The sequence below is a fragment of the Natator depressus genome, chromosome 6 (assembly GCF_965152275.1).
Source record: "Natator depressus isolate rNatDep1 chromosome 6, rNatDep2.hap1, whole genome shotgun sequence".
In the NCBI taxonomy this organism is placed as follows: Eukaryota; Metazoa; Chordata; order Testudines; family Cheloniidae; genus Natator; species Natator depressus.
This window is the reverse complement of record NC_134239.1, coordinates 2,111,494-2,135,393: the sequence shown is the minus strand read 5'-3', so window position 1 is coordinate 2,135,393 and position 23,900 is coordinate 2,111,494. Positions and strand designations below refer to the sequence as shown.

The window sequence follows — 23,900 nt, the reverse complement described above, 5'->3', positions numbered from 1 at the left end:
TAGCCACATGATAATTCTACAGGGAATGGGGTGCGGGGCGGGGGGCTGGGAGCCAAACCCGATCTCCTTGAGCCTGGGAGCACCCCAGGACTGAGATTGTGGGAGGGGAGGGGGCACGCTCCCAGGACTCCTGGGTTCTATCCCCAGCTCTGGGAGGGGAGTGGGGTCTAGTGGTTGGGGGGGGGGAGCTGGGAGCCAGGACTCCTGGGTTCTCTCCGCAGCTCTGGGAGCAGGAGGGGAGCTGGAATTTAGTGTGGGGGTGGGGCAAGGAGCCCGGCTGCCTCTGGGAAGAATGCATGGTGGGAGCGGGTTGTGTGGGGGCTTTCGATGATCCCACCCTCACCCCGCCGGCACCGGGAACCGGTTGGGCAACTCCGTCCTGTCGGGCTGGCACCAGAGAGACAGTGCTTAATGAGAGAGTGTGAACAGAGTGGGCCTTGGGGCAGGCGGGGCTGGGAGCCAGGACGCCTGGGTTCTTTCCCTGCCTCTGGGAGGGGAGCGGTGTCTAGTGGGGTGGGGAGGTAGCAGCCAGGACTCCTGGGTTCTTTCCCCGCTCTGAGGGGCTGGATGGGGGTAGAGGGCTGAGGCCAAAAACTGTGGAACGGGGGGTACTGGGTGGGGCCTGGGCTTATTCTGGGGTGTCCTGCTCGCATTTCCACAACCCTCTAATCTCTCCCATCTTTCTCCAGCAGGGTTCCCCAGTTCCTCCTCCAGGGAGTCCCCCACAATCCCCAGGGGCTGAGAGAGACATTCCCGAGGTGCATGACAAGATGGCTGCCCGCGCCAGAAATGCCAGCCCTGGGACAGGCTGGCCCTACCGGCGATGGGGGGCCTGCCCTGGGCAGCCCCACGGCGGGCCCAGCCTGAGGAGAGGGCCCGGTGCTGGGAGGTCCAGTGGCAGAAGGTTCCGCAGCCCCGGTCGGAGAGACATCGGCCAGGAGACAGCACCAGGGCCCCGTCTGGCTCGCGCCTGCCCGTCCCCCTGCGGGGAGCTTGACGTGACTCACGCCAACCTTGGGTGCCAAGGCCCAGAGCAGCCAGGAGGCCGGACACAACCAGCATCATGGGAAGGCGAAAGCGGCCAGCTCGCGTGAGCTTGTGCGATGGCTCCCGCCAACCCACGGCGCGCCCAGGCCGACAGCAGGCTGGCGATGTCGAGGGGTGTGGGGGGGCGAAGGCGGCCATATTGCGAGCGGTCAAGGAAGCCATCTTGGGAGAGCAGTTGACGCGACTCACGCCAGTCTTCAGCCGTGAGTCCAACTTTCTTCTGCTGGGAGTCGGGGTGAGAGGCCGCCTCACCCAGGGGGTTGCAGGTAGGGGCAGACGGGCGGCAGGAGCATCCCATTGGCTTCCCTGGACATTGGCTCGCACCCATAATGCATGTGGTCACGGCGCCATCCAGTGGCTAAAACCAAACCATCACTTTCTGCGTTTTGGCGGGAACAAACCTACTTTGTTAATTTCCTTCTCAAAAGTGTTTGTGGAAAGCCCAAGTTTTGTCATTCTTTATAGAAAAAAAAGTGAGGGAGAAATATCCAGGTTTTGTCCTTTCTTTGTAAAGGCTGCAGGAAACAAATCGAATGTGTTCATTTCGCTCTACATTTTCCCCCTAGTTTTTGTCATTTTGTTCGAAAATTTTTGGGGTGAAACCCCCCCCCCCCGCACACACACTTTTTGTCCTTTCTTTCGACCCTTTCATAGCAAACACCGAGTTCTTTGGACCAGCCCGAGCAGCAATTCCCCCTTTGCCATGTGTTCCCCCAATAGATAATCTTTCTTTCTTTCTTTCTTTCTTTCTTTCTTTCTTTCTCAGTTGTGACTCTCATGGGTTAAAAACCCCCAGGCCATTTATGCCAGTATCCCACCTCCTCCCTGTCCCCCTGGATCAGACCCATGGGCCCATCTAGCCCGGTATCTGGTTTCCCACAGTAGCCAGTCCCCTCTGCTTCAGAGGAATGTACAAGGGCCCCCCCCCCAGTGGACAGCTCTGGTATAACACGCCAGGAAAGAGTGTGTTCCTGACCACCCCCAGCTCGCGGTTTGAAGCATGAGTGTTAACCACTGCTAGTCATTTGAATCCTTTCTTGTCTAACTCTGGATAGCTTGATTTTTTTGCCTATGATGCCTATTAAACTCTAAAAAAAGGAGGATTGTGGCACCTTAGAGACTAACCAATTTATTAGAGCATAAGCTTTCGTGACCTACAGCTCACTTCATCGGATGCATTATGCTCAAATAAATTGGTTAGTCTCTAAGGTGCCACAAGTCCTCCTGTTCTTTTTACGGATACAGACTAACACGGCTGCTGCTCTGAAACCTCTTAAACTCTAGTCGCTGGCGATTTCTGTTGGCAATGAGGTCTGCAGGTTTACGACGATGTGCGGGAACCCGACCAATCGGTTTTGTGGACAATTCTGTGATTTGGGAATTTGTTTTCATTCCAAATGGGTAAAAACAAAAAAACATTTTCCATGAAAATCAATCATTTTAGGTCAATCGAACATGTTTCGTTTGCAGAAAATCATTTCGTTTCAATTTTGACTGTTTAAAATTTGCCATGATAATTTAATCACACACAGTAAAATAGGTTTCACAGTAAAATCAAAATGTTTCATATGTTCCATTTGTATCGGTGACTGCTGGTAAATGTCAATTTCACCAAACGCAGACAGACTGACGAAAAAATATTTCCATCGATAATCATCTAAATGAGCAGCGAGGAAAAATGGTGGGTGTGGACGTATTAGAGTTCGAATGAAAGACGTTTACTTTGCAAATTTTGACATATGCCGTTGGCAATTTGTTTGAACGGTTTATAAAGCTTTAACGCTTCCAGTCAAACATCTGCTGTCGTTAAAGAATGATCATTTCATCCTTCCCCTATAATTCTCTGCAACTGTGAAAATTTAAGTAGATAAAAATGGGGGGGGGGAACGTGTACACCCCATAATTTTGTGAAAATTTGAATGGGAAAAATTGAAAATAAACCAAACATTGATATTTTCCGACATAAAAAATAAAAACCGAGGTCCACCAAGCCTGTTTATAAAGATGGTTGGTGCCATTACCCCCATTGTACAGATGTGGAAACTGAGGCAGAGAAAGGGACTTGCCTGAGGTCACACATGGAATCTGATACAACCCCGGCATCCTGAGACCCAGTCCAGAGTCTTTACCCACCAGATCATCATTCGCCTAGCTCAGCGTATTGATACAGACCTGCTCGAGGTATCAGAGGAGTCACCTCAGCTGAATGGAAGGGGCTGGGACCCAAAGAAAGCCTGGTGGGTAGATGGAACAGGAAGCCGGGGGGATCCGTGGCAGGCAGGATGAGATCACACAGTGCCCGGGGTGCTCGCTGCAGGCGGGAAGGCGTTTGCCTGGCTAGCCAGCCCTGGTGCGTCAATCCCCGGGACACAAGAGGAGCAGGGGTGGCGGGTGGTGGCGGCGTTTGAATCCCGGATTGGTCGGTCGGTCGGTCTGTCAGGACTGTTCCCTCGTTCGTAATATTCCGACATTCCGTCTGTCTGGGTTGCGTCCGTCCGTCCATATTGCGTCTGTCCATCAGGCTGTGTTGTGTCTGTCTGTCTATATTGTGTCTGTCCCTCTGTCTAGATTGTATCTGCCCATCTGTCTGTGTTGCGTCCGTCTGTCCATATTGTGTCTGTCCATCAGTCTGTGTTGTGTCTGTCTGTCTGTCTATTAGCCTGTGTTGTGTCTGTCTGTCTATATTGTGTCTGTCCCTCTGTCTAGATTATATCTGCCCATCTGTCTGTGTTGTGTCTGTCTGTCTAGGGCAGGGGTGGACAAACTTTTTGGCCTGAGGGCCACATTGGGGTTCCAAAACTGTATGGAGGGCCGGGTAGGGAAGGCTGGGCCTCCCCAAACAGCCTGGCCCCCGCCCCCTATCCGCCCCCTCCCACTTCCCGCCCCCTGACTGCCCCCCTCAGAACCCCCAATCCATCTAACCCTCCCTGCTCCTTGTCCCCTGACCGCCCCCTCCCGGGACCCTCACCCCCTAACAGCCCCCCCAGGACCCCCACCCCCTAACTGCCCCCCCCAGGATCCCACCCCCTATTCAACCCCCCCGCTCCCTGTCCCCTGACTACCCTGACCCCTATCCACACCCCCGCCCCTTGACAGGCCCCCCGGGACTCCCACGCCTTTCCAACCCCCCCGTTCCCTGTCCCCTGACTGCCCCCTGGGACCCCCTGCCCTTATCCAACCCCCCCCCGCTCCCCACCCCCTTACCATGCCGCTCAGAGCACGAGGACTGGCAGCCGTGCCGCCGGCCAGAGCCAGCCACGCCGCCGTGCAGTCCAGAGCACCAGGGCAGGCCAGCGCCCCGCTGGCCGGCAGGAGCCTGCAGCCCTGCTGAGGCTGCGGGGGCCGGGGGACAGCAGGGGAGGGGCCGGGGTCTAGCCTCTCCAGCCAGGAGCTCAAGGGCCGGGCAGGAGGGTCCCACGGGACGGATGTGGCCCGTGGGCCGCAGTTTGCCCACCTCTAGTCTAGGTCAAGGGCAGGCACGTTACGGCCCGCAGGCTTCCCCCGCTCCAGCGCTCCGGCCGGGAGGGCCAGGGATGAGGGTCGGGGGCCGCTCCACACGGCTCCCAGAAGCCGTGGCATGGCCCCACTCCGGCTCCTACGCGGCCCCCCCGGCGCTCCAACGGAGGGGGGACGTGGCCGCGGCTTCTGGGAACCGCTTGAGGTATGTGCCACCCGGAGCCTGCACCCCTGAGCCTCTCCCCACGCCCCAAACCCCTGCCCCAGCCCTGATCCCCCCCCCGCCCTCCGAACCCCTCAATCCCAGCCCAGAGCACCCTCCTGCATCCCAAACTCCTCATCCCCAGCCCCACCCCAGAGCCTGCACCCCCAGCCAGAGTCTGCACCCCTTCCCACACCCCAACCCCCTGCCCGAGCCCTGATCCCCCCACCCCGCCCTCCGAACCCCTCAATCCCAGCCCGGAGCACCCTCCTGCACCCCAAACTCCTCATCCCCAGCCCCACCCCAGAGCCCGCACCCCTTCCCACACCCCAACCCCCTGCCCCAGCCCTGATCCCCCCCGCCCTCTGAACCCCTCAATCCCAGCCCAGAGCACCCTCCTGCATCCCAAACTCCTCATCCCCAGCCCCACCCCAGAGCCTGCACCCCCAGCCAGAGTCTGCACCCCTTCCCACACCCCAACCCCCTGCCCGAGCCCTGATCCCCCCACCCCGCCCTCCGAACCCCTCAATCCCAGCCCGGAGCACCCTCCTGCACCCCAAACTCCTCATCCCCAGCCCCACCCCAGAGCCCGCACCCCTTCCCACACCCCAACCCCCTGCCCCAGCCCTGATCCCCCCCGCCCTCTGAACCCCTCAATCCCAGCCCGGAGCACCCTCCTGCACCCCAAACTCCTCATCCCCAGCCCCACCCCAGAGCCCGCACCCCCAGCCAGAGTCTGCACCCCTCCCTGCACCCCAACCCCCTGCCCCAGCCCTGATCCCCCTACCCCCACTCTCCGAACCCCTCAATCCCAGCCCGGAGCACCCTCCTACACCCCAAACTCCTCATCCCCAGCCAGAGCCCTCACCCCCCCACTGCACCCCACTCCCCCGCCCCAGGTCGGAGCTCCCTCCCACACCCTGAGCTCCTCATTTCTGGCCCCACCCCGGAGCCTCCACCCCGAACCGGAGCCCTCAGCCCCTCCCACACGCCAACCCCAATTGAGTGAGCAGTCACGGCCCGCCGTACAATTTCTATTCCCCGATGCGGCCCTCGGGCCAGAAAGTTTGCCCATCCCCGGATCTGGGTTGTATCTATCCATCTGTCTGTGTGGTGTCTGTTCGTCTGTCTATTTTGCGTCTCGGAGTCTGTCCGTCTGTCTAGGATGGGTCTGGGTTGTATCTGTCTATATTGTGGCTCTTGAGGTTGTGTGTTGTCCTCCTTATTCTGTCCGTCCGTCTGCGCGGGCTGCGTCCCACGGTCCAGCTGGATGGTTTCGGTCTCTCTCACGTGCTTCTGTCCCTCATCCGTCGGTCTAGGCTGGACCTGCCTGGCCAGACTGTCCCCGTCCACGTGTCGCCGTGGGGCACCCGGTGTCTCTTCAGTCCATGGGCGCAGAAGGCCGGGCGGTCACGGCCCCATCCCTCCAGATTTCGCTCGTCGGCCCCGTCTGCATTATCCGTCGGCCTGTCCCGACTCCGTCCGTCTGTCCCTGGATCAGCCCAGACGGCGCCGGTCCCGTTCTCTCCCTCTCTCTGCCATGTCGGGCTGCCAGCCCTGTGTTGGTCTGTCCGTCCGGCGTCCCCGTCGGTGTAAACTATGCCTTGTCCGTCTGTCTGCCATGCCTGGCCGTCCGCCCGTCTCCTGTCTCCCCTCTGTCTGCCCCGGCCCCGGGCCGGGTCTGTCCGTCTCTTTGCGCCCGTCCCTCTGTCTGCCCCGGCCCCGGTCCCGGGCCGGGTCTGTCCGTCTCTTTGCGCCCATCCCTCTCTCTGCCCCGGCCCCGGTCTGTCCGTCTCTTTGCGCCCGTCCATCCCTCTGTCTGCCCCGGGCTGGGTCTGTCCGTCTCTTTGCGCCCGTCCCTCTGTCTGCCCCGGCCCCGGCCTCGGGCCGGGTCTGTCCGTCTCTTTGCGCCCATCCCTCTCTCTGCCCCGGCCCCGGTCTGTCCGTCTCTTTGCGCCCGTCCATCCCTCTGTCTGCCCCGGGCTGGGTCTGTCCGTCTCTTTGCGCCCGTCCCTCTGTCTGCCCCGGCCCCGGCCCCGGGCCGGGTCTGTCCGTCTCTTTGCGCCCATCCCTCTCTCTGCCCCGGCCCCGGTCTGTCCGTCTCTTTGCGCCCGTCCATCCCTCTGTCTGCCCCGGGCTGGGTCTGTCCGTCTCTTTGTGCCCGTCCCTCTGTCTGCCCCGGCCCCGGCCCCGGGCCGGGTCTGTCCGTCTCTTTGCGCCCATCCCTCTCTCTGCCCCGGCCCCGGTCTGTCCGTCTCTTTGCGCCCGTCCATCCCTCTGTCTGCCCCGGGCTGGGTCTGTCCGTCTCTTTGCACCTGTCCCTCTGTCTGCCCCGGCCCCGGGGCTGAGTCTGTCCATCTCTTTGCGCCCGTCCCTCTGTGTGCCCCGGGCCGGGTCTGTCCGTCTCTTTGCGCCCGTACCTCTGTCTGCCCCGGCCCCGGGCTGGGTCTGTCCATCTCTTTGCACCCGTCCCTCTGTCTGCCCCGGCCCCGGGCTGGGTCTGTCCGTCTCTTTGCGCCTGTCCCTCTGTCTGCCCCTGCCCCGGGCCAGGTCTGTCCGTCTCTTTGCACCCGTCCCTCTGTCTGCCCCGGCCCCGGGGCTGAGTCTGTCCATCTCTTTGCGCCCGTCCCTCTGTGTGCCCCGGGCCGGGTCTGTCCGTCTCTTTGCGCCCGTACCTCTGTCTGCCCCGGCCCCGGGCTGGGTCTGTCCATCTCTTTGCGCCTGTCCCTCTGTCTGCCCCTGCCCCGGGCCAGGTCTGTCCGTCTCTTTGCACCTGTCCCTCTGTCTGCCCCGGCCCCGGGCCGGGTCTGTCCGTCTCTTTGTGCCCGTCCCTCTGTCTGCCCCGGCCCCGGGCCGGGTCTGTCCGTCTCTTTGTGCCCGTCCCTCTGTCTGCCCCGGCCCCGGGCCGGGTCTGTCCATCTCTTTGTGCCCGTCCCTCTGTCTGCCCCAGCCCCGGGCCGGGTCTGTCCGTCCCTTTGCGCCCGTCCCTCTGTCTGCCCCGGCCCCGGGCCGGGTCTGTCCATCTCTTTGCGCCCGTCCGTCCCTCTGTCTGCCCCGGGCCGGGTCTGTCCGTCTCTTTGCGCCCGTCCGTCCCTCTGTCTGCCCCGGGCCGGGTCTGTCCGTCTCTTTGCGCCTGTCCCTCTGTCTGCCCCGGCCCCGGGGCTGAGTCTGTCCGTCTCTTTGTGCCCGTCCCTCTGTCTGCCCCAGCCCCAGGCCGGGTCTGTCCGTCTCTTTGTGCCCGTCCCTCTGTCTGCCCCGGCCCCGGGCCGGGTCTGTCCGTCTCTTTGTGCCCGTCCCTCTGTCTGCCCCGGCCCCGGGCCGGGTCTGTCCGTCTCTTTGCGCCCGTCCCTCTGTCTGCCCCGGCCCCGGGCCGGGTCTGTCCGTCTCTTTGCGCCCGTCCCTCTGTCTGCCGCGGGCTGGGTCTGTCCGTCTCTTTGCGCCCGTCCCTCTGTCTGCCCCGGCCCCGGGCTGGGTCTGTCCGTCTCTTTGTGCCCGTCCCTCTGTCTGCCCCGGCCCCGGGCTGGGTCTGTCCGTCTCTTTGTGCCCGTCCCTCTGTCTGCCCCAGCCCCAGGCCGGGTCTGTCCGTCTCTTTGCGCCCGTCCCTCTGTCTGCCCCGGCCCCGGGCCGGGTCTCTCCATCTCTTTGTGCCCATCCGTCCCTCTGTCCGCCCCGGCCCCGGGCCGGGTCTGTCCGTCTCTTTGCGCCCGTCCCTCTGTCTGCGCCGGGCTGGGTCTGTCCGTCCCTCTGTCTGCCCCGGGCTGGGTCTGTCCGTCTCTTTGTGCCCGTCCCTCTGTCTGCCCCGGCCCCGGGCTGGGTCTGTCCGTCTCTTTGCGCCCGTCCCTCTGTCTGCCCCTGCCCTAGGCCGGGTCTCTCCGTCTCTTTGTGCCCGTCCCTCTGTCTGCCCCAGGCTGGGTCTGTCCGTCCCTCTGTCTGCCCCAGGCTGGGTCTGTCTGTCTCTTTGTGCCCGTCCCTCTGTCTGCCCCGGCCCCGGGCCGGGTCTGTCCGTCTCTTTGTGCCCGTCCCTCTGTCTGCCCCGGCCCCGGGCTGGGTCTGTCAGTCTCTTTGTGCCCGTCCCTCTGTCTGCCCCGGCCCCGGGCCGGGTCTGTCAGTCTCTTTGTGCCCGTCCCTCTGTCTGCCCCGGCCCCGGGCTGGGTCTGTCAGTCTCTTTGTGCCCGTCCCTCTGTCTGGCTGCCTGCCTTCCCCCCCCCGCCCCCGCCCCCGCCCCCGGGGCCATAGCCAGCCCGCCCGCAGGCCCCTTCCTCCCCTCCCCGAGCCCCCCTGCGCCCGGGGGATCCGGAGAGGGGCCGAGGCCGGGGGGCGGGGAGCCCGCCCAGGTCCCTCCCCCCGCCAAGGGGGCCCCCCCCCGCCGTGGGGAGGGGACACCAGCGATCCCAGACGCCTTTCCCTTTCCTCCGCCCTGACTGACAGCCGCCCCAGCCAGTCGCCACGGAGCCAGCCGCGGGGACGGACCCGACCTCCCCCCCCCGGCCCGGGAAGCCCCCCCGCCAGCGCCGCCGGGTCCCTGCGGCTCCATCCCCCCGCGGCGCAGGTACGGCGGCCCCCGCCTCCCCCGGGGCTGGGGGGGCCCGGACGCCTGGGTTCTCCCTCTAGTTCTGGGAGGGGAGGGGGGTCTGGTGGGTTGGAGCAGGGGGCGCTGGGAGCCCGGACTCCTGGGTTCTCTCTCCGGCTCTGGGAGGGGAGTGGGGTCTGGTGGGTTGGAGCAGGGGGTCTGGGAGCCCGGACGCCTGGGTTCTCCCTCTAGTTCTGGGAGGGGAGGGGGGTCTGGTGGGTTGGAGCAGGGGGCGCTGGGAGCCCGGACTCCTGGGTTCTCTCTCCGGCTCTGGGAGGGGAGTGGGGTCTGGTGGGTTGGAGCAGGGGGTCTGGGAGCCCGGACGCCTGGGTTCTCCCTCTAGTTCTGGGAGGGGAGGGGGGTCTGGTGGGTTGGAGCAGGGGGCGCTGGGAGCCCGGACTCCTGGGTTCTCTCCCCAGCGCTGGGAGGGGAGTGGGGGCTAGTGGGTTAGAGCAGGAGGCGCTGGGAGCCCGGACTCCTGGGTTCTCTCCCCAGTTCTGGGAGGGGAGGGGGGTCTAGTGGGTTAGAGCTGGGGGGCTGGGAGCCAGGACTCCTGGGTTCTCTCCCCAGTTCTGGGAGGGGAAGGGGGTCTAGTGGGTTAGAGCTGGGGGGCTGGGAGCCAGGACTCCTGGGTTCTGTCCCCAGCTCTGGGAGGGGAGTGGGAGCTGGTGGGTTAGAGCAGGAGGCGCTGGGAGCCCGGACTCCTGGGTTCTCTCCCCAGTTCTGGGAGGGGAGGGGGGGTCTAGTGGGTTAGAGCAGGGGGGGCTGGGAGCCAGGACTCCGGTTCTCTGGGAAGGACGTGGGGTCTAATGGGTTAGAGCTGGGGGGGGGGGCCTGGGAGTCAGCACTGCCTTCTTTGTCTGTACAGCACCGGGCACACTCCGGCTCAGGTCCCAGCACACGCTCCCTAGGCCCCGCCACAGCAGAAAGCAGAGTCCTTCTGCGGCATTGGCCCACCCAGTTTGCCCCAAATCATGATTTGGTCCCCACACAACTGTAGAACTGGCTAAGAAGCCACAATATTATTTAACCAAATAGCAACCATTGGGGCTCTTTCTTGGCCTTTGGGGCTCCTGGTTTTCAACCTTTCCTCTGTTTTTACAAAAACTAGAAACTTATTTATTTTACTTTTGCATGAAACTGGGAGTCTCTCACAGTCCTAGGAACCTGGGAGCTGGAGATACAAGAAAAATACCAAACATGGCAAAACTTTTCCAGAGCTGGGGATAGAACCCAGGAGTCCTGGCTCCCAGTCCCAGCCCCTCCCCGCTCTGACCACAAGACCCCACCCCCTTTTCTCCTGTCTGTCTCATTTCTATTCTCATTTCCATTTGTTCCTCCTTTACGATGCAGGAACGAGCTGGCGTGTTCCTCCTAGAGCCCCAAATCATCTTACCTGGCCCAGTTGGTGTCAGCAGTGGGATCACCGGCACACAAGTGACCTCAGCACAGGCCCTGTGGGGACAAGACCAGTGGCCTGGAGGTTCCCAACTGACCTACCAGGGAGTCACCATTGGGGTTCAAGAGTCGGAGTGGAGAGTCAGCTACCGTCTTCCCGCTGAGCTAAGAAAATGGCTGCCACTCAAGAGGTGCCTCCCCCAGCCCTGGGCCTCCATTTCCTGTATCCGCTGGAGGAGACGATGGCACCACGGGTGAAAATGGAGGAGCCCGAACCAGTAGGCCCAGAGCCGGGCTGGGAGTGGGAGGCGGCCAGCAAGGCACCGTGGCTGGTGCAGGCTGGGACCATCGGGGAGCTGCTGAGGTGGGCGGCTCCTCAGCAGGCCCGGCCTGAGGAGACACCCCAATGCTGGTGGGGACAACGGTCGCCCCTGGAAGTCCTCCCGCCCTGGGAGAGCCCCACCCTGCCGGACAACAGCGCCCTCTTTGGGCAAGCAAACGACACCTGTCCATGGCCCCGAGGGGAGCGCTTGGCACGACTCACGCCAACCCTCGGCGGCGAGGCCTTCAGCAGCCCACGGGCCGGAGATGCCAAGGATTATGGGAAGGTGAAGGCGGCCATCTTGGGAGCGGAGAGGGCAGCCATCTTGGGAGAGCAGTTAACGCGACTCACGCCAACCCTCAGCAACGAGGCCTATCGCAGCCTGGAGGCTGGAGATGCCAAGGATTATGGGAAGGCTGCCATTTTGGGGGTGGACAGGGCGGCCATTTTGGGAGTGGACAAGGCAGCCATCTTGGGAGAGCCATTAACGCGACTCACACCAACCCTCAGCAGCGAGGCCTATCGCAGCCTAGACGCTGGAGATGCTAAGGAATATGGAAAGGCAGCCCTTTTGGGGGTGGACAGGGCGGCCATTTTGGGAATGGACAAAGCAGGCATCTTGGGAGAGCAGGTGATGCGACTCACGCCAACCCTTAGCAGTGAGGCCTATCGCAGCCTAGAGGCCGGAGATGCCAAAGATTATGGGAAGGCTACCATTTTGGGGGTGGATAGGGCTGCCATTTTAGGAGTGGACAAGGTGGCCATGTTTGGAGAGCAGTTGACACGACTCACGCCAACCCTTAGCGGTGAGGCCTACCGCAGCCTGGGGACAGGAGATGCCAAGGATTATGGGAAAGCTTCCATTTTGGGGGCAGATAGGGCAGCCATCTTGGGAGTGGACAAGGAGGCCATCTTGGGAATGGACAAGGCGGCCATCTTAGGAGAGCAGTTGACGCATCTGACGCCAGCACTCGGTGGTGAGGTTTACCGGAGCCTGGAGGCCAGAGATGCCAAGGGTTATGAAAAGGCCGTCATCATGGGAGAGCAGTTGACACAATTCATGCCAGCCCTCAGCAGCGAGGCCTACCGTAGCCTAGAGGCTGGAGATGCCAAGGATTATGGGAAAGCTGCCATTCTGGGGGCAGACAAGGCAGCCATCTTGGGAATGGACAAGGCAGCCATCTTGGGGGTGGACAAAGCAGCCATCCTGGAAGAGCAACAGACACAATTCACGCCAACCCTCAGTGGCGAGGCCTACCGCAGCCTGGAGGCCGGAGACACCAAAGATTATGGCAAAGCGGCCATCTTGGGTGTTGGCAAAGCAGCCATCTTGGGAGTGGGCAAGGCTGCAGCAGAGAGGTGGCGCCAGTGCTTCCGAGGCTTCAGCTACCAGGAGGCTGGTGGACCACGGGAGGCCTGGGCCCGGCTCCGGGAGCTCTCCCGCCGCTGGCTGGAGCCCCAGCGCCGCACCAAGGAGCAGATCCTGGAGCTGCTGGTCCTGGAGCAGTTCCTGAGCATCCTGCCGGGGGAGATGCAGAGCTGGGTCTGGGAACGAGGCCCAGAGACCTGCGCCGAGGCCGTGGCCCTGGCCGAGGGCTTCCAGCGGGGTCGGCCGGCGGCCGGGATGTGGGAGCAGCAGGTGCAGGGGCGGGGAGGGCGTCTAACCCGTGGCCTGGTTCTTCTCAGGCTGTGATGTGGCACCGTCTGACCACACTGAGCCATCCGGGGCTGCCACAGACAGCAGCCTGCCTTCCCCGATATGCCCAGGCAGGCCCCTGGGGGCACCAAGCCCCTGGGCATCAGAAACACCCCCCCACGTGGTGCTTGGCCACGGCACTTGGTCTTACTGCTGGTCCTCTCCATGGTGCGACAGGCCCGGGGCTGCCAGGCAGTGGAGATGGGTGGGGCGGGGGTGGCCCTTGGGGCAGGTGGGGCAATGGGGTGGCGGGTGGGAGGTGAGTTGAAAGGGTCGCAGGAGGGGTGCTGTTGTCACCCCAAGTGAAGTCTGGTCTCTTCCCCGGGGGTTTGTGGATAGGGAGAGCGGGAGGTCGGGCCCGGTGCCTCCCCCAGGGCAATGTGGGTAGTGCAATGGCAGAGCCGGGGTATTGTTCTGTGACTCCCATGAGCCTTTGCAGCGCCACCAGGAAATGAGTGATGGTCCATGCTCCCCATGGCTGTGTAACTCTGTGGAGCGCAGGGGTCTCCCCTTGTCACCCCCACTCCCTGCCCCAGTTATCATTCACACCCTGTTTCCGCCATGACAACTTTCCCTCCTTCCCAGGTCACCGTGCGGGTGAAGGTGGAAAAACCCAGCATGGAGGAGACGCCGTGTGCAGGAGCATCATGGGAAACTCCCGCGCCCCCGCTGCCCCGTCCCCAGGAGGGGGCAACACTGAGCCGGCCCGGCCCCGAGCTACCCTGCGTCCCCAAGGAGGAGCCCCAGCCACCCCCGGGTATGAAGGGAATGGGGGTGCTGGGGGTAACACCTCCAGGACAAAGCACCACTGGGAGAGGAGGGGTCCCACAGGGGCTGGGGGGACAGAGGGGCACTGTGAGTATGCAGAGGGCGGTGGGAGACATGGGGGGGCATTGGTGCATTGGGAGGGCTGGCTGAGGGGGGCAGAGCCACATGAAGGGGGTTAGTGCCAGCCCCAGGGGACTGTGGGTAGGGAGGGCAGGGGATTGTGGGTAAGGATGTCAGCCATCCCAGGGCAGGGGATTGTGGGTAAGGATGGCAGGCATCCCAGAGAAGGGGATTGTGGGTAAGGACGGCAGGCATCGCGGGGCAGGAGATTGTGGGTAAGGATGGCAGGCATCGTGGGGCAGGGGATTGTGGGTAAGGATGGCAGGCGTCGCAGGGCAGGGGATTGTGGGTAAGGATGGCAGGCGTCGCGGGGCAGGGGATTGTGGATATGGCAAGGAGGTACCTTCTTACTATCTCATGTCCCCTCACTCTTGGTCTCTATTCCTCATCCCTCAGCAGCAGCCATAATGGAGGAGGCGAATCCACAACAGAAAGGTCCAAAGGAGGCCAAAGTGCCCAGCACCTGCCCCCCAAAATCCGATGGGGACAGGAGCCCTGGGAGTCAGGGTAGGGCGGATGTCCCCCAGCCGCCGAGGGAACTCACCCAGCATGCCCATGACCCTGATGCCGTGTCTGGCTCCCACCCAGTCCAGGGGCCTCACCTCTGCCCCCAGTGTGGCCGGAGCTTCCGCCAGAGCTCTGCCCTCTTGGCTCACCAGCGGACCCACACTGGCGAGAAACCTCACCAGTGCCCGCAGTGCGGGAAGAGCTTCTCCCGGGGCTCCCAGCTTACCCGTCACCTGCGCATCCACGGGGCGGAGAGATCCCACCGCTGCCACCAATGCAGCCGGAGTTTCTACCACAGCTCCGAGCTGGCCAGGCACCGGGCCTCCCACAGCAAGGACCGGCCCTACGGGTGCAGCCAGTGCGGCAAGAAGTTCCGCTGGCGCTCGGACCTGGTGCGCCATCAAATCACCCACACCGGCGAGCGCCCCTATGGCTGCCCGGAGTGCGGCAAGAACTTTGGGCAGAGTTCCCACTTGGTGAGGCACCGCAGGACCCACACGGCCTGAAGGAGGTTGTTATGGAGGGCCACCTAGAGGGGCCCATCTAGCCCGGCCTCAGGGACCACGTCAGCTGGATGACTCCGCACCCAATGACTCCCACATCCAGACCATATCTGGTGGTTTAGCTAGAGCACGTCTCGTAGAGGTCCAGTTTTAGGCTGGAGCAGAACCAAGGACCACTGAGGCTAGCCTCCTCTCACCCATGATGGCCAGAACCAAATAGGACATAGGATTGGCCAGACTGGTCCAAGGGCCATCCAACATTCTCTCCTCTCCAACAATGGCCAGAACCAGAATGGGAGATCGGATTGGCCAACCTGGATCAAAACCTTAATGGCCCTGGCACAAAAAGTAGGAATACACTAATGAAATATGCTGATGACACACAAATTGGGGGTGCACATCATCCATACGGTGGAGGACGAGCTGGAGAGACAGGAGTAATAGAAACGGGATGAAATATAATAGGACAAAATGCCAGGTCGTAGCCTTAGGGAATAATACCAAGAAAGGCTACTCTAAACTGGGGGTGAGGGCTCCCTGGTTGGAAATGACATGGGAGGAGAAAGACATGGGTGCGTTTGTCGATTGCAGGACAATGAGCCACCAGTGGAAGGCAGCCGGGAAAGAGGCCAAAGCAATCCCAGGATGGGTGGGGTGAGATATTTCCAGCTGAGATCAGGAAATATTGATCCCACCTCATCTGGAATCCTGTGTCCAATTTGGGTTCCCCACGTTGAAGAACGAAGGACCAGGTGCAGAGAAGGACCGCTGGGAGGATCAGGGGACTGGAGAGTCAGGAGCTTGGCATGTTTAGCCTCAAACGCAGCCTGCGAAGGACACTTATTGCTCATCCGGGGGGGGGGAGGTGGAGGAGGGAACCACCAGGGAAGTGAAAATAAACGAAATTGAAACAAAAGTTTCCCTTCTGACCTTTGCCAAATAAAATGTTTCCGGTTTTCAGGTCCATCTTTTTCCTTTCAAAGGTTCCTTGCAGAAACAGCAAGACGCGCTCCAGATTGAATTGAAACATCTTCCCAAGACAAAACGTTTCCATTTTTCGACCCAGAAACAACGGGTGTGAAGGTTGCTTTTCTGTTCTTTAAAACAAAAACAAAGGAGGAAAAAAGGGCTGAAAACGGATACGGTTTGGGTTCCGGGGGTGATTGTTGTTGACTTGTCGATTCACCAAAAACTATTCAGTTCAACATGAAACCAAACCCCCTCCTCCCCCGATTTTTCAGACTGGCCAACAAACGGAAAGAATCCATCCTCTGTCCCACTCTACGTGTGAGTTTGGGCTTTTCCAGCTACGCCCGCTCTCCGAAACAGGCTAAATCCAGCAGCTTCAGACGAAGGTGTGAGAACCCCGCAGCTCTGGAAAACTTCCCCTTCCGCATTTGGTCTCCTCCTTGCCTTGCCCATCTAGAGCTTGCCTCAAACCATGAAGGTTTAATAGCCCTTCCCAAAATGCATAGCGCGTTGCTGTCCTCATGAAGATCCCAGCCTTCTTTGAGCCTGACTGGACGCCTTGGAAGAGCTGGGGATAGTACCCAGGAGTCTGCTTGACGCACGAATGTTCGATGATCCAATTTCTTTTCTCCTTTTCGGGAGGCTCAAGTCGCCCCTGAACCTTCTCTCAGTTAGGCTAAACAGATCGAGCTCCTGGAGTCTCTCCCTGTAAGGCAGGTTTTCTAATCCTTCAATCATTCTCGCGGCTCTTCTCTGACCCCTCTCCAGCTTCTCAGCCTCCTTTGAGAATAGTGGGCACCAGAACTGGACACAGGATCCCACCGGCGGCCAAATGCCGAGGGAGAATAACCTCGCGGCTCCTACTCCGTCCAATCTCCGATTATTTGTCGCCGCGCCTACCGCAACCCATGGGACTGAGCAGCGTGGTCTCTAAGCACGGGGCGCGTCCCTGGGGTTAACTGGTGGTCAGGGGCGGGGGAAGATCTAGCGTGGAAAATTATGGCTGCCTCCACGCTCGGAAAAGAAATATCTTTAACCAGGGGACAGGTAATACGTCACCGCTTCCTAGCCGGGGCCTGTGCACAGGTGGTTTCCAGGCCTCGGGTTCCCCTGGACCTGCTCCCGCTCGGAGTCTGCCATGAGTTAGCGCCCACGGTTCGGCTCCCCCGCGGTTAATGTCTACCAAAGGCCGGTTTTTCCGATGCTGTTTCCGAGCCGGGGCCAGCAGACGGGGAATCCGCAGCGGGGCCGAGTGACGCCGGAGACGTCCACTCATTGCATCGGCCCTCCTCACCCCAGCATCGGACGCGGGGCTCGTCTCTAGTTCATTAGCTACTGCACCCCTCCGCGCCCGCCCCCACGGCACGCAGCTTGCTGGGTCTCCGTTTGCTCAGCTGGGAAATGGGGAGACGGATCTTGCTTTTGACAGGAGGCTCTTCGGGGCAGGGACGGGCACTCACACTGCGTCTGGGCCACGCCCAGCGTGACAGGGCCTGAGATCTCATGGGGGGGGGGTCTGTGCAGCACCAGGTGCAACAAGGGCCTTGATTTTGGTCAGGGGCAGAGACCTTTGCAGCCCCCAGCGTGACGGGGCCCTCATCTCGGCTTGGGGCGGGGGTCTGTCAGCGCCCGGCCCAACGGGGGCACTGATCTCGGTGGGGGGAGGAGGGGAATGCCCAGCCCGACCTTGGTCTGTAGCTGTCAATTTAATACAGATAATAAATAATAAACACCTAAATAAATCTTTTCTTCTTGTGTTTCCCAGAAATATGTCAGTGTCACGATCCCATGTGTGTCAGTTTCCTATGCCAGGCAGCCAGACCCCTTGCATCCATGGGCCTCAGAGGGCCCCAGCTGGTGTAAATCGGTGGGAGCACCATGGGCATCTGGCTCTAACCCCTAGACCCCACCCTCCCCCAGAGATGGGGAGAGAACCCAGGAATCCGGGCTCCCAGCCCCCCCTGCTCTAACCCACTAGCCCCCACTCCCTTCCCAGGGCTGGGGAGAGAACCCAGGAGTCCGGGCTCCCAGCCCCCCTGCTCTAACCCACTAGCCCCCACTCCCTTCCCAGGGCTGGGGAGAGAACCCAGGAGTCCGGGCTCCCAGCCCCCCCCCCTGCTCTAACCCACTAGCCCCCACTCCCTTCTCAGAGCCGGGGAGAGAACCCAGGAGTCCGGGCTCCCAGCCCCCCCCCCCCCCGCTCTAACCCACTAGCCCCCACTCCCTTCTCAGAGCCGGGGAGAGAACCCAGGAGTCCGGGCTCGCTGGGGCGATTTCCCGCCGGCCACAAAGGGGTTAAAACCATGGAGCTCAGCAGCGTCCTCCCTTTTGGGAGGGGGCTCTGTGACGTCACAAAGAAGGGCCCTTCCCCTCCCGCAGCGGGGGCGAGCCTGGGAGCGGGGGAGTCTCAACACCCCCCGTCCGGCTTTGCGGGGCGCTCTTAAAGGGCCAGCGCCGCCCCCGCGCAGCGGTGAGTCCGGGCTGGGAGCTGCGGGCGCGGGGGGGGCCGGGCAGATGTCAGCTCCCCGCCCCCCATCAATCCGGAGTCACCCCTGACTGCAGTGGGAGCAGGGCTAGGTTCTGATCTCAGCTCCCCCAGGGTCAATCCAGAGTCACTCCTGATGACCACGGGGCAGGGCTGGATTCTGATCTCTGCTCCCTGGGGTCAATCCAGAGTCACTCGCTGACTGCAATGGGAGCAGGGCCGGGTTCTGTTTTGAGTTTTCCCTGGGGTCAGTCTGGAGTCATTCTTCATTACAATGAGGGCAGGAGCTGGATTCTGATCTCAGCTCCCCTGGGGTCAATTCGGAGTCACTCCCTGACTACAGTGGGGTCCTGGCTGGGTTCTGATCTCCGCTCCCCGCACTGTGTCACTCCAGAGTCACCCCTGACTGCAACAGGGACAGGGTCGGGTTCTGCTCCCAGTTCCTCTGGGGTCAATCCAGAGTCACTCCTGATTACCATGGGGGCAGGGCCGGATTCTGATCTCTGCTCCTTCTAAGTACCACTTTGGACCGTCAGACTAATTATTTAATTAACGCTACTTAGTCCCTGCACAGACTTCTCCTCACCTGTCTGAGCCCGGCTGCTCAATGAGGGGCCTTTTATCGTTCCAGGCGAAGGGGAGGCGCGTGCTGCCGGTGGACGAGGGGCGCAAGGAGATCGACAGGGACGCCATGCCGCAGAATTGCAGAGCTGGACTGGCCTGGCTTAGGGGCCTGGGACCGGCTCCTGTGACTCTTGGAGAACCGAGAAGGTCTTTAACCCTTTGATGGCCCCTCGTTCAGACACTTCCAGCCTGCGAGGGACCCTGGGGACCATCTGCTTCGGCCTCCCGCCTCACCCAGGCCAGACGTCCCCCCCGGGTGATTCCTCCGCCCAGCCCGTATCTGATGGCTGAGCTAGAGCGGGGTTTTCAGACAGACACCCCCACCCCCGGGACAGGCCTCTGAGAGATGGAGAATCCATCATATCCCTGGCTAGGACCTTCCAGTGGTATCCCACCATCCTCCTCTGCCCCACTGACTCCAAAGGAACAAGGCCCATTGACCCCAGCTGGGGTCTGGCCCCACTGACTCCACCCTCTCCCCATCTTTCTCTCCAGGCTTCCCCCTCCCCAAGGCCGACGTGAGGTGGATGGAGCAAGGGGAAGAGCCGTGGGGCCCTGATCTCCCCTCCCCCGAGGCTGTGGGGACCCCAGGTGAGACCCACACAGGTGAGGAATGAGGGAGACCCATAAGAGGAAGGTCAGAACTGGGGCCCTTCCAAACCGTGTTCCCTGACACTCGCTGTTACAACCTTTAGCACCAGAGCTCCTGGCTCTTTCCCACTCCTCCTGGCCAGCATCGGGGCCCCAGTGTTTTAGAGCAGGGGGCTGGGAGCCAGGACCCCTGGGTTCTATCCCTGGCTCTGAGAGGGGAGTGGGGTCTAGGGGTTAGAGCAGGGGGGCTGGGAGCCAGGACTCCTGGGTTCTACCCTTGCTTTAAGTTCCAGTCCCGGGGGATCAATTTGCTTGCTTCTCCTCCCGGATCTCCCTCCCGTCTCTCTCCAGCAGTTGCCAAGGTGGCCGCACCCCCGGCCCCCCGCCGCAAGCCGGCCGGCCGCTCCTACCAGTGCCCGGAGTGCGGGAAATCCTTCCGGCAGAGCTCGCACCTCCTCCAGCACCAGACCACGCACACGGGCGAGGGGCCCTACCGCTGCCCCGACTGCGGCCGGGCCTTCAGCCAGAGCTCCGACCTGGTGCGGCACCGCCGCGTCCACACGGGCGAGCGCCCCTACCGCTGCCCCGACTGCGGCCAGGCCTTCAGCCAGAGCTCCAACCTGCTCCAGCACCGGCGCGCCAGCTCCGGCGCCCGCCCCTTCCGCTGCGCCCAGTGCGGCAAGGGCTTCGGCCGCAGCTCCCACCTGCTCAACCACCAGGCCACCCACTCCGGCGAGCGGCCCTTCGGCTGCGCCGACTGCGGCAAGCGCTTCGGCCACAGCTCCAGCCTGCACAAACACCGGCGGGTCCACGCCGGCCAGCGGCCCTTCGGCTGCACCGACTGCGGCGAGCGCTTCCTGCAGAGCTCCGACCTCCTCAAGCACCGGCGGGTCCACGCCGGCGAGCGGCCCTTCGGCTGCGCCGACTGCGGCAAGCGCTTCCTCCAGAGCTCCGACCTGCTCAAGCACCGGCACGTCCACACCGGGGAGAAGCCCTACACCTGCGGGGAGTGCGGGCGCGGCTTCAGCCAGCGCTCCCACGTGGTCAAACACCGCCGGGTCCACAGCCGGGGCCAGCCCTGACGGGGGGAAATGGGGACAGATCTCCTTCTTCCGTTTCTGCAGCAAGTATCTGCATCTGCCCTGGGTTGTGCGGCTGTGGCTGGGGGTTGCCCATGAACTTGGCGGGAGATCCAAGCCGGCGGCTATTTCATGAGGTGTTTGTGACGTCTTGTGAACGCCATTCGGCTTTCCACGCTTCATCGGTAGGGCCCGTGTCTTCCGGCACTGAAAACAGCCTCAGTTCAGATTTGCGAAACTTTGTCGTTTGGAAATGTCGGTGATGCATTATTTTAATACAAAAAAATACACGTATCGGCAAACAGGAGCAATGTGTAATCCTTTTACAGCTCGAAAATGCGGTAGCCCTATGTTACGATGTTGACAGACACTTGGGCGTTTTTTTCACAACCAAAATGGTCAGTTTTAGAACATAAGAAATGTGTGACGTGATCGTTGCTATAAATACAAAATTCTTGCCACGCAAGAGAGTGCAATTAATATAAAAGTTGGATTATTGTTTTATGCAACGACCTGGCGGCTCAGGGGAATTTGGAATAATTACAGTTCTGCTTAAAGGACACGAAGGTGTTGTTGCAAATATCTGTATATCGCCTATATCAGCATACAAATAGTCATTGACACCTGGTTAGGACACATGACAACTCATTTGGGCATCCGTCCTCACGGTTTCCAATGACATCCAGTAACACTGCGGGGTTAGCTCTTGTCCAAGTTTGGCCAAACTGCATTCAGCATCGGCTGCTCGCCAAAAGATCACGAGCAATCTGGCTAAGTTGTGGCAAACCTTCCTCCGAAAACTGGAGAGAGAAATGTCATTAGCACGAGGAAGTCCATCTCCGGTGTTCAGGTAAACGGCCCACTCCCCCCCAGGTACAGATCACAGCAGCGGGATACAGGAACTCCTCACTGAACGTCGGCCCGGTGAACGTTCTTTCGTCGCTGATCAATTCGGGAACAGGCTCGTTAAAAGTTGCGCACTGCTCCCTTAGAACGTGGTTTGGCAGCCGCCTGCTTTGTCCGCTGCTTGCAGGAAGAGCAGCCCGTTGCAGCGAGCTGGGGGGGGGGCTTGGAACCAGGGTGGGCCGGCAGCCCCCCCATCAGCTCCCCTAAGTTCTCTGTGAGGCAGCTGCCCAGCGGGCTACTGATCGCTGGGCCGTTCAGCTGTCCCTCCCCCATGGCCCTGCGCTGCTCCTGCCCTCTGCCTTGGAGCTGCTCCCCGAGCCTCCTGCTTGGGGGGGGGAGAGGGGCGCTAATGTCAGGGTGTCCCCCTCCTGCTCCCCTGCTCCTTCACCCCATCTCCACAGAGGTGGGGCAGGGGGGACACGACAGGTCTCAGGACTGAGGGAGCTTGCTGGCAGCAGCTGTTCTCTCAACTTGCTGATCTACTTAAAAAGGCAATGTACTTAGAGTAGGGTCAGCGTACTTAAAGGGGCAATGCATTTCTCAGGGTGTGTGTCTCTGTCTCTGTCTGCCATGCTGTCTCCCCTCCCTCCATTGTGCTGCCTTGTAGAGCATGAGGATACACTAACAACACTGTGTTAACCCTCGAGGGCTCAGCCGAGTGCTAGTTCATCGTTTAGCAGTAAGGCTTCCCCTGGGAAATATCCCACCCTCTGACTCCACCACCTCAACCAAGCTTCACAATTATCATTGCTGTGTACCAGTACTAAATTGTTTGTTTAAAATTTTATATACATCTATAAATAAAAAATATCATCTTTTGTCTGGCAAGAAAAGTGTCCCTGGAACCTAACCCCCATTTACATTAATTCTTATGGGGAAATTGGATTCGCTTAACACTTAAAAGTCGCATTTTTCAGGAACATAACTACAACGTTAAGCGAGTAGTTACTGTATTCTGTTCATAGTCACTGACGTTGTGGGAGAGAACACAACCTAGCTTGGAATCAAGGACTCTCACATCACAAAAAAATCTCTATGGTGGCTGTTTGTATGTAAGTACCTCCTACACTTTCTCTGCACAACTTTGGAAAAGTTGACACTTGAGATTGTCCAGGGCATTCTGTCCTTTGTACTGAAGTATTGCCAGCAGATCAGATGCACGGTTGTACACTTCTGTTGGGAACATTGGCCAGGATTCAAACCCAAGTAGTGTCTGAAAGCGTGGAGTTGCTTCTGCTTGGATAAAAATTCAATCTGCCGCAAGCGAGTCACTCGGCAATAAAACACTTAGCTCCTCTGAAATGGTAGTCGTGTACATTGATTTCCCGAGCAGCGACCCCCTTATAGTGCTCCACATGATTGTCTATGGCTTTAAGCCAAGTTGTTAATCTTGTTACATCCGGTTCCGGAGGTAATCTTGGGCTTTCAACCCCCTGGTCGATAAGGTAGTCTCCGAAATGAGTGCATATGAGTGAGAGGTAGCCATTTTCATTACAGCACACAGATGGTCCACTTCTGTACAGAGACAGCGCCAGCGCTCGTCTAATACAGCTGTAATGAGTCCCCCACAGGTCACATCAATGCAGTTGCTTAAAATGTCACTTAAACTGTCTTTGAATAACTTCCGCATGTCGGTTGCATTACCCATCACATAAGCCACTGCCTTTAAAAAATCACTTTTGTGTAGGACAAGTGTCTTTATAAGAGCTTGCACAACTGTGTAGTAATGAACATGTTCGAACTCCACTGATTCTATGAGCTTGGCAGCAACTGGGCAATCTTCTGAAACCTGCATCCGCCGTATTAGAATATTTGCAACATGCCAGAGTAGGCTGCCTGGAGAGTCATCCACAATTACAGCTATGTGCTAATCCTTCCATTCAGTGCTCCGTTGTGGCTTGTTTAGTTCAAAGACGCAGGGAATATGGACTCGTCATATTTAGGAACTCTCGCATTTTGGGATTATCTGGTTTGCCTAGTGGGATATCTACACTGCCACCGGCCTCCATCTAGTCTAGTACTGTCATTCCCCTGGATTTCTGATTTTCCTTGTGTACACGTGCCAGTAATTGGGTGCTGTGGCTTTGCGGCTGTCACGTCTCCACTCTCTGTCCTTCATTTTCCTTTTTCGGTGCGGGAACATGACGACCTTTCAGGTGGTCACCTGTGCGGCCCTTTTTAACATGGTCAAGAACTTTGGTGCGAATTATGTACAATAACTCCCCTCTGCCCACATGGAGCACGTCGGGGCTGAATTCTTTAACTTTCTCCTCCGGCGTAACCGGTCTAGGCATTGGTAGGGAACGGCTCAAATGGCCAAAGTACAAGGTGGAAAATCGGAAGGAATGGGTGATTCTTGAAATCAAAAGTAATTTTGGAATAACTGTGGCAATATCTGGAGAACATTGGCCCTGTTCATCAGGGTCGAAATCACATTGTGGAAGCTTAAGCGCATGGGTCTGAAAGGGTTTGCGTGACTTCAGGTTGTGCTGAGGGACGTTGTTAAGGTCCTGGTGAATGGGGAAATGTTCGTTTCCCTTGATTTGCGGGACTTCCTGGAGGATTGGAGCAAATGGGTCAGGGAGAAATGTACGACCGCACGGGCAGCCAGGGTGTTGGGGTCGACTTTGCGGGTTCCAGTGTGTGACCCCCGGGGT

General features: G+C 60.2%; 1 protein-coding gene across 2 annotated transcripts; it reads left to right on the top strand.

The window, feature by feature from the left end:
* Nucleotides 1-762: 762 nt before the first annotated feature.
* On the top strand, nt 763-22,532 carry LOC141988438 (uncharacterized). 2 transcript variants are annotated; one of them, XM_074954227.1, is made up of 5 exons: nt 763-1,250; nt 10,629-12,634; nt 13,277-13,448; nt 13,976-14,588; nt 19,740-22,532. In XM_074954227.1, the coding sequence occupies exons 2-5, from the start codon at nt 10,847-10,849 to the stop codon at nt 20,338-20,340; spliced, it is 3,174 nt and encodes a 1,057-aa protein (XP_074810328.1). In that variant the 5' UTR covers nt 763-1,250; nt 10,629-10,846; the 3' UTR covers nt 20,341-22,532. The 2 variants fall into 2 exon arrangements, with proteins under 2 accessions (XP_074810328.1, XP_074810327.1); XM_074954226.1 differs by lacking the exons at nt 763-1,250; nt 19,740-22,532 and adding an exon at nt 9,224-9,254 and having other exon boundaries at nt 13,976-15,148.
* The last annotated feature ends 1,368 nt before the right edge of the window (nt 22,533-23,900 follow it).

Bases quoted from the DNA above. Each gene is read 5' to 3' on its own strand.
- LOC141988438 (XM_074954227.1), top strand. From the start codon at position 10,847: ATGGCTGCCACTCAAGAGGTGCCTCCCCCAGCCCTGGGCCTCCATTTC. The intron at 13,449-13,975 runs GTATGAAGGGAA...CTCATCCCTCAG, and splicing joins GGAGCCCCAGCCACCCCCGG to CAGCAGCCATAATGGAGGAG. The intron at 14,589-19,739 runs CTGAAGGAGGTT...CACGCACACGGG, and splicing joins CACCGCAGGACCCACACGGC to CGAGGGGCCCTACCGCTGCC.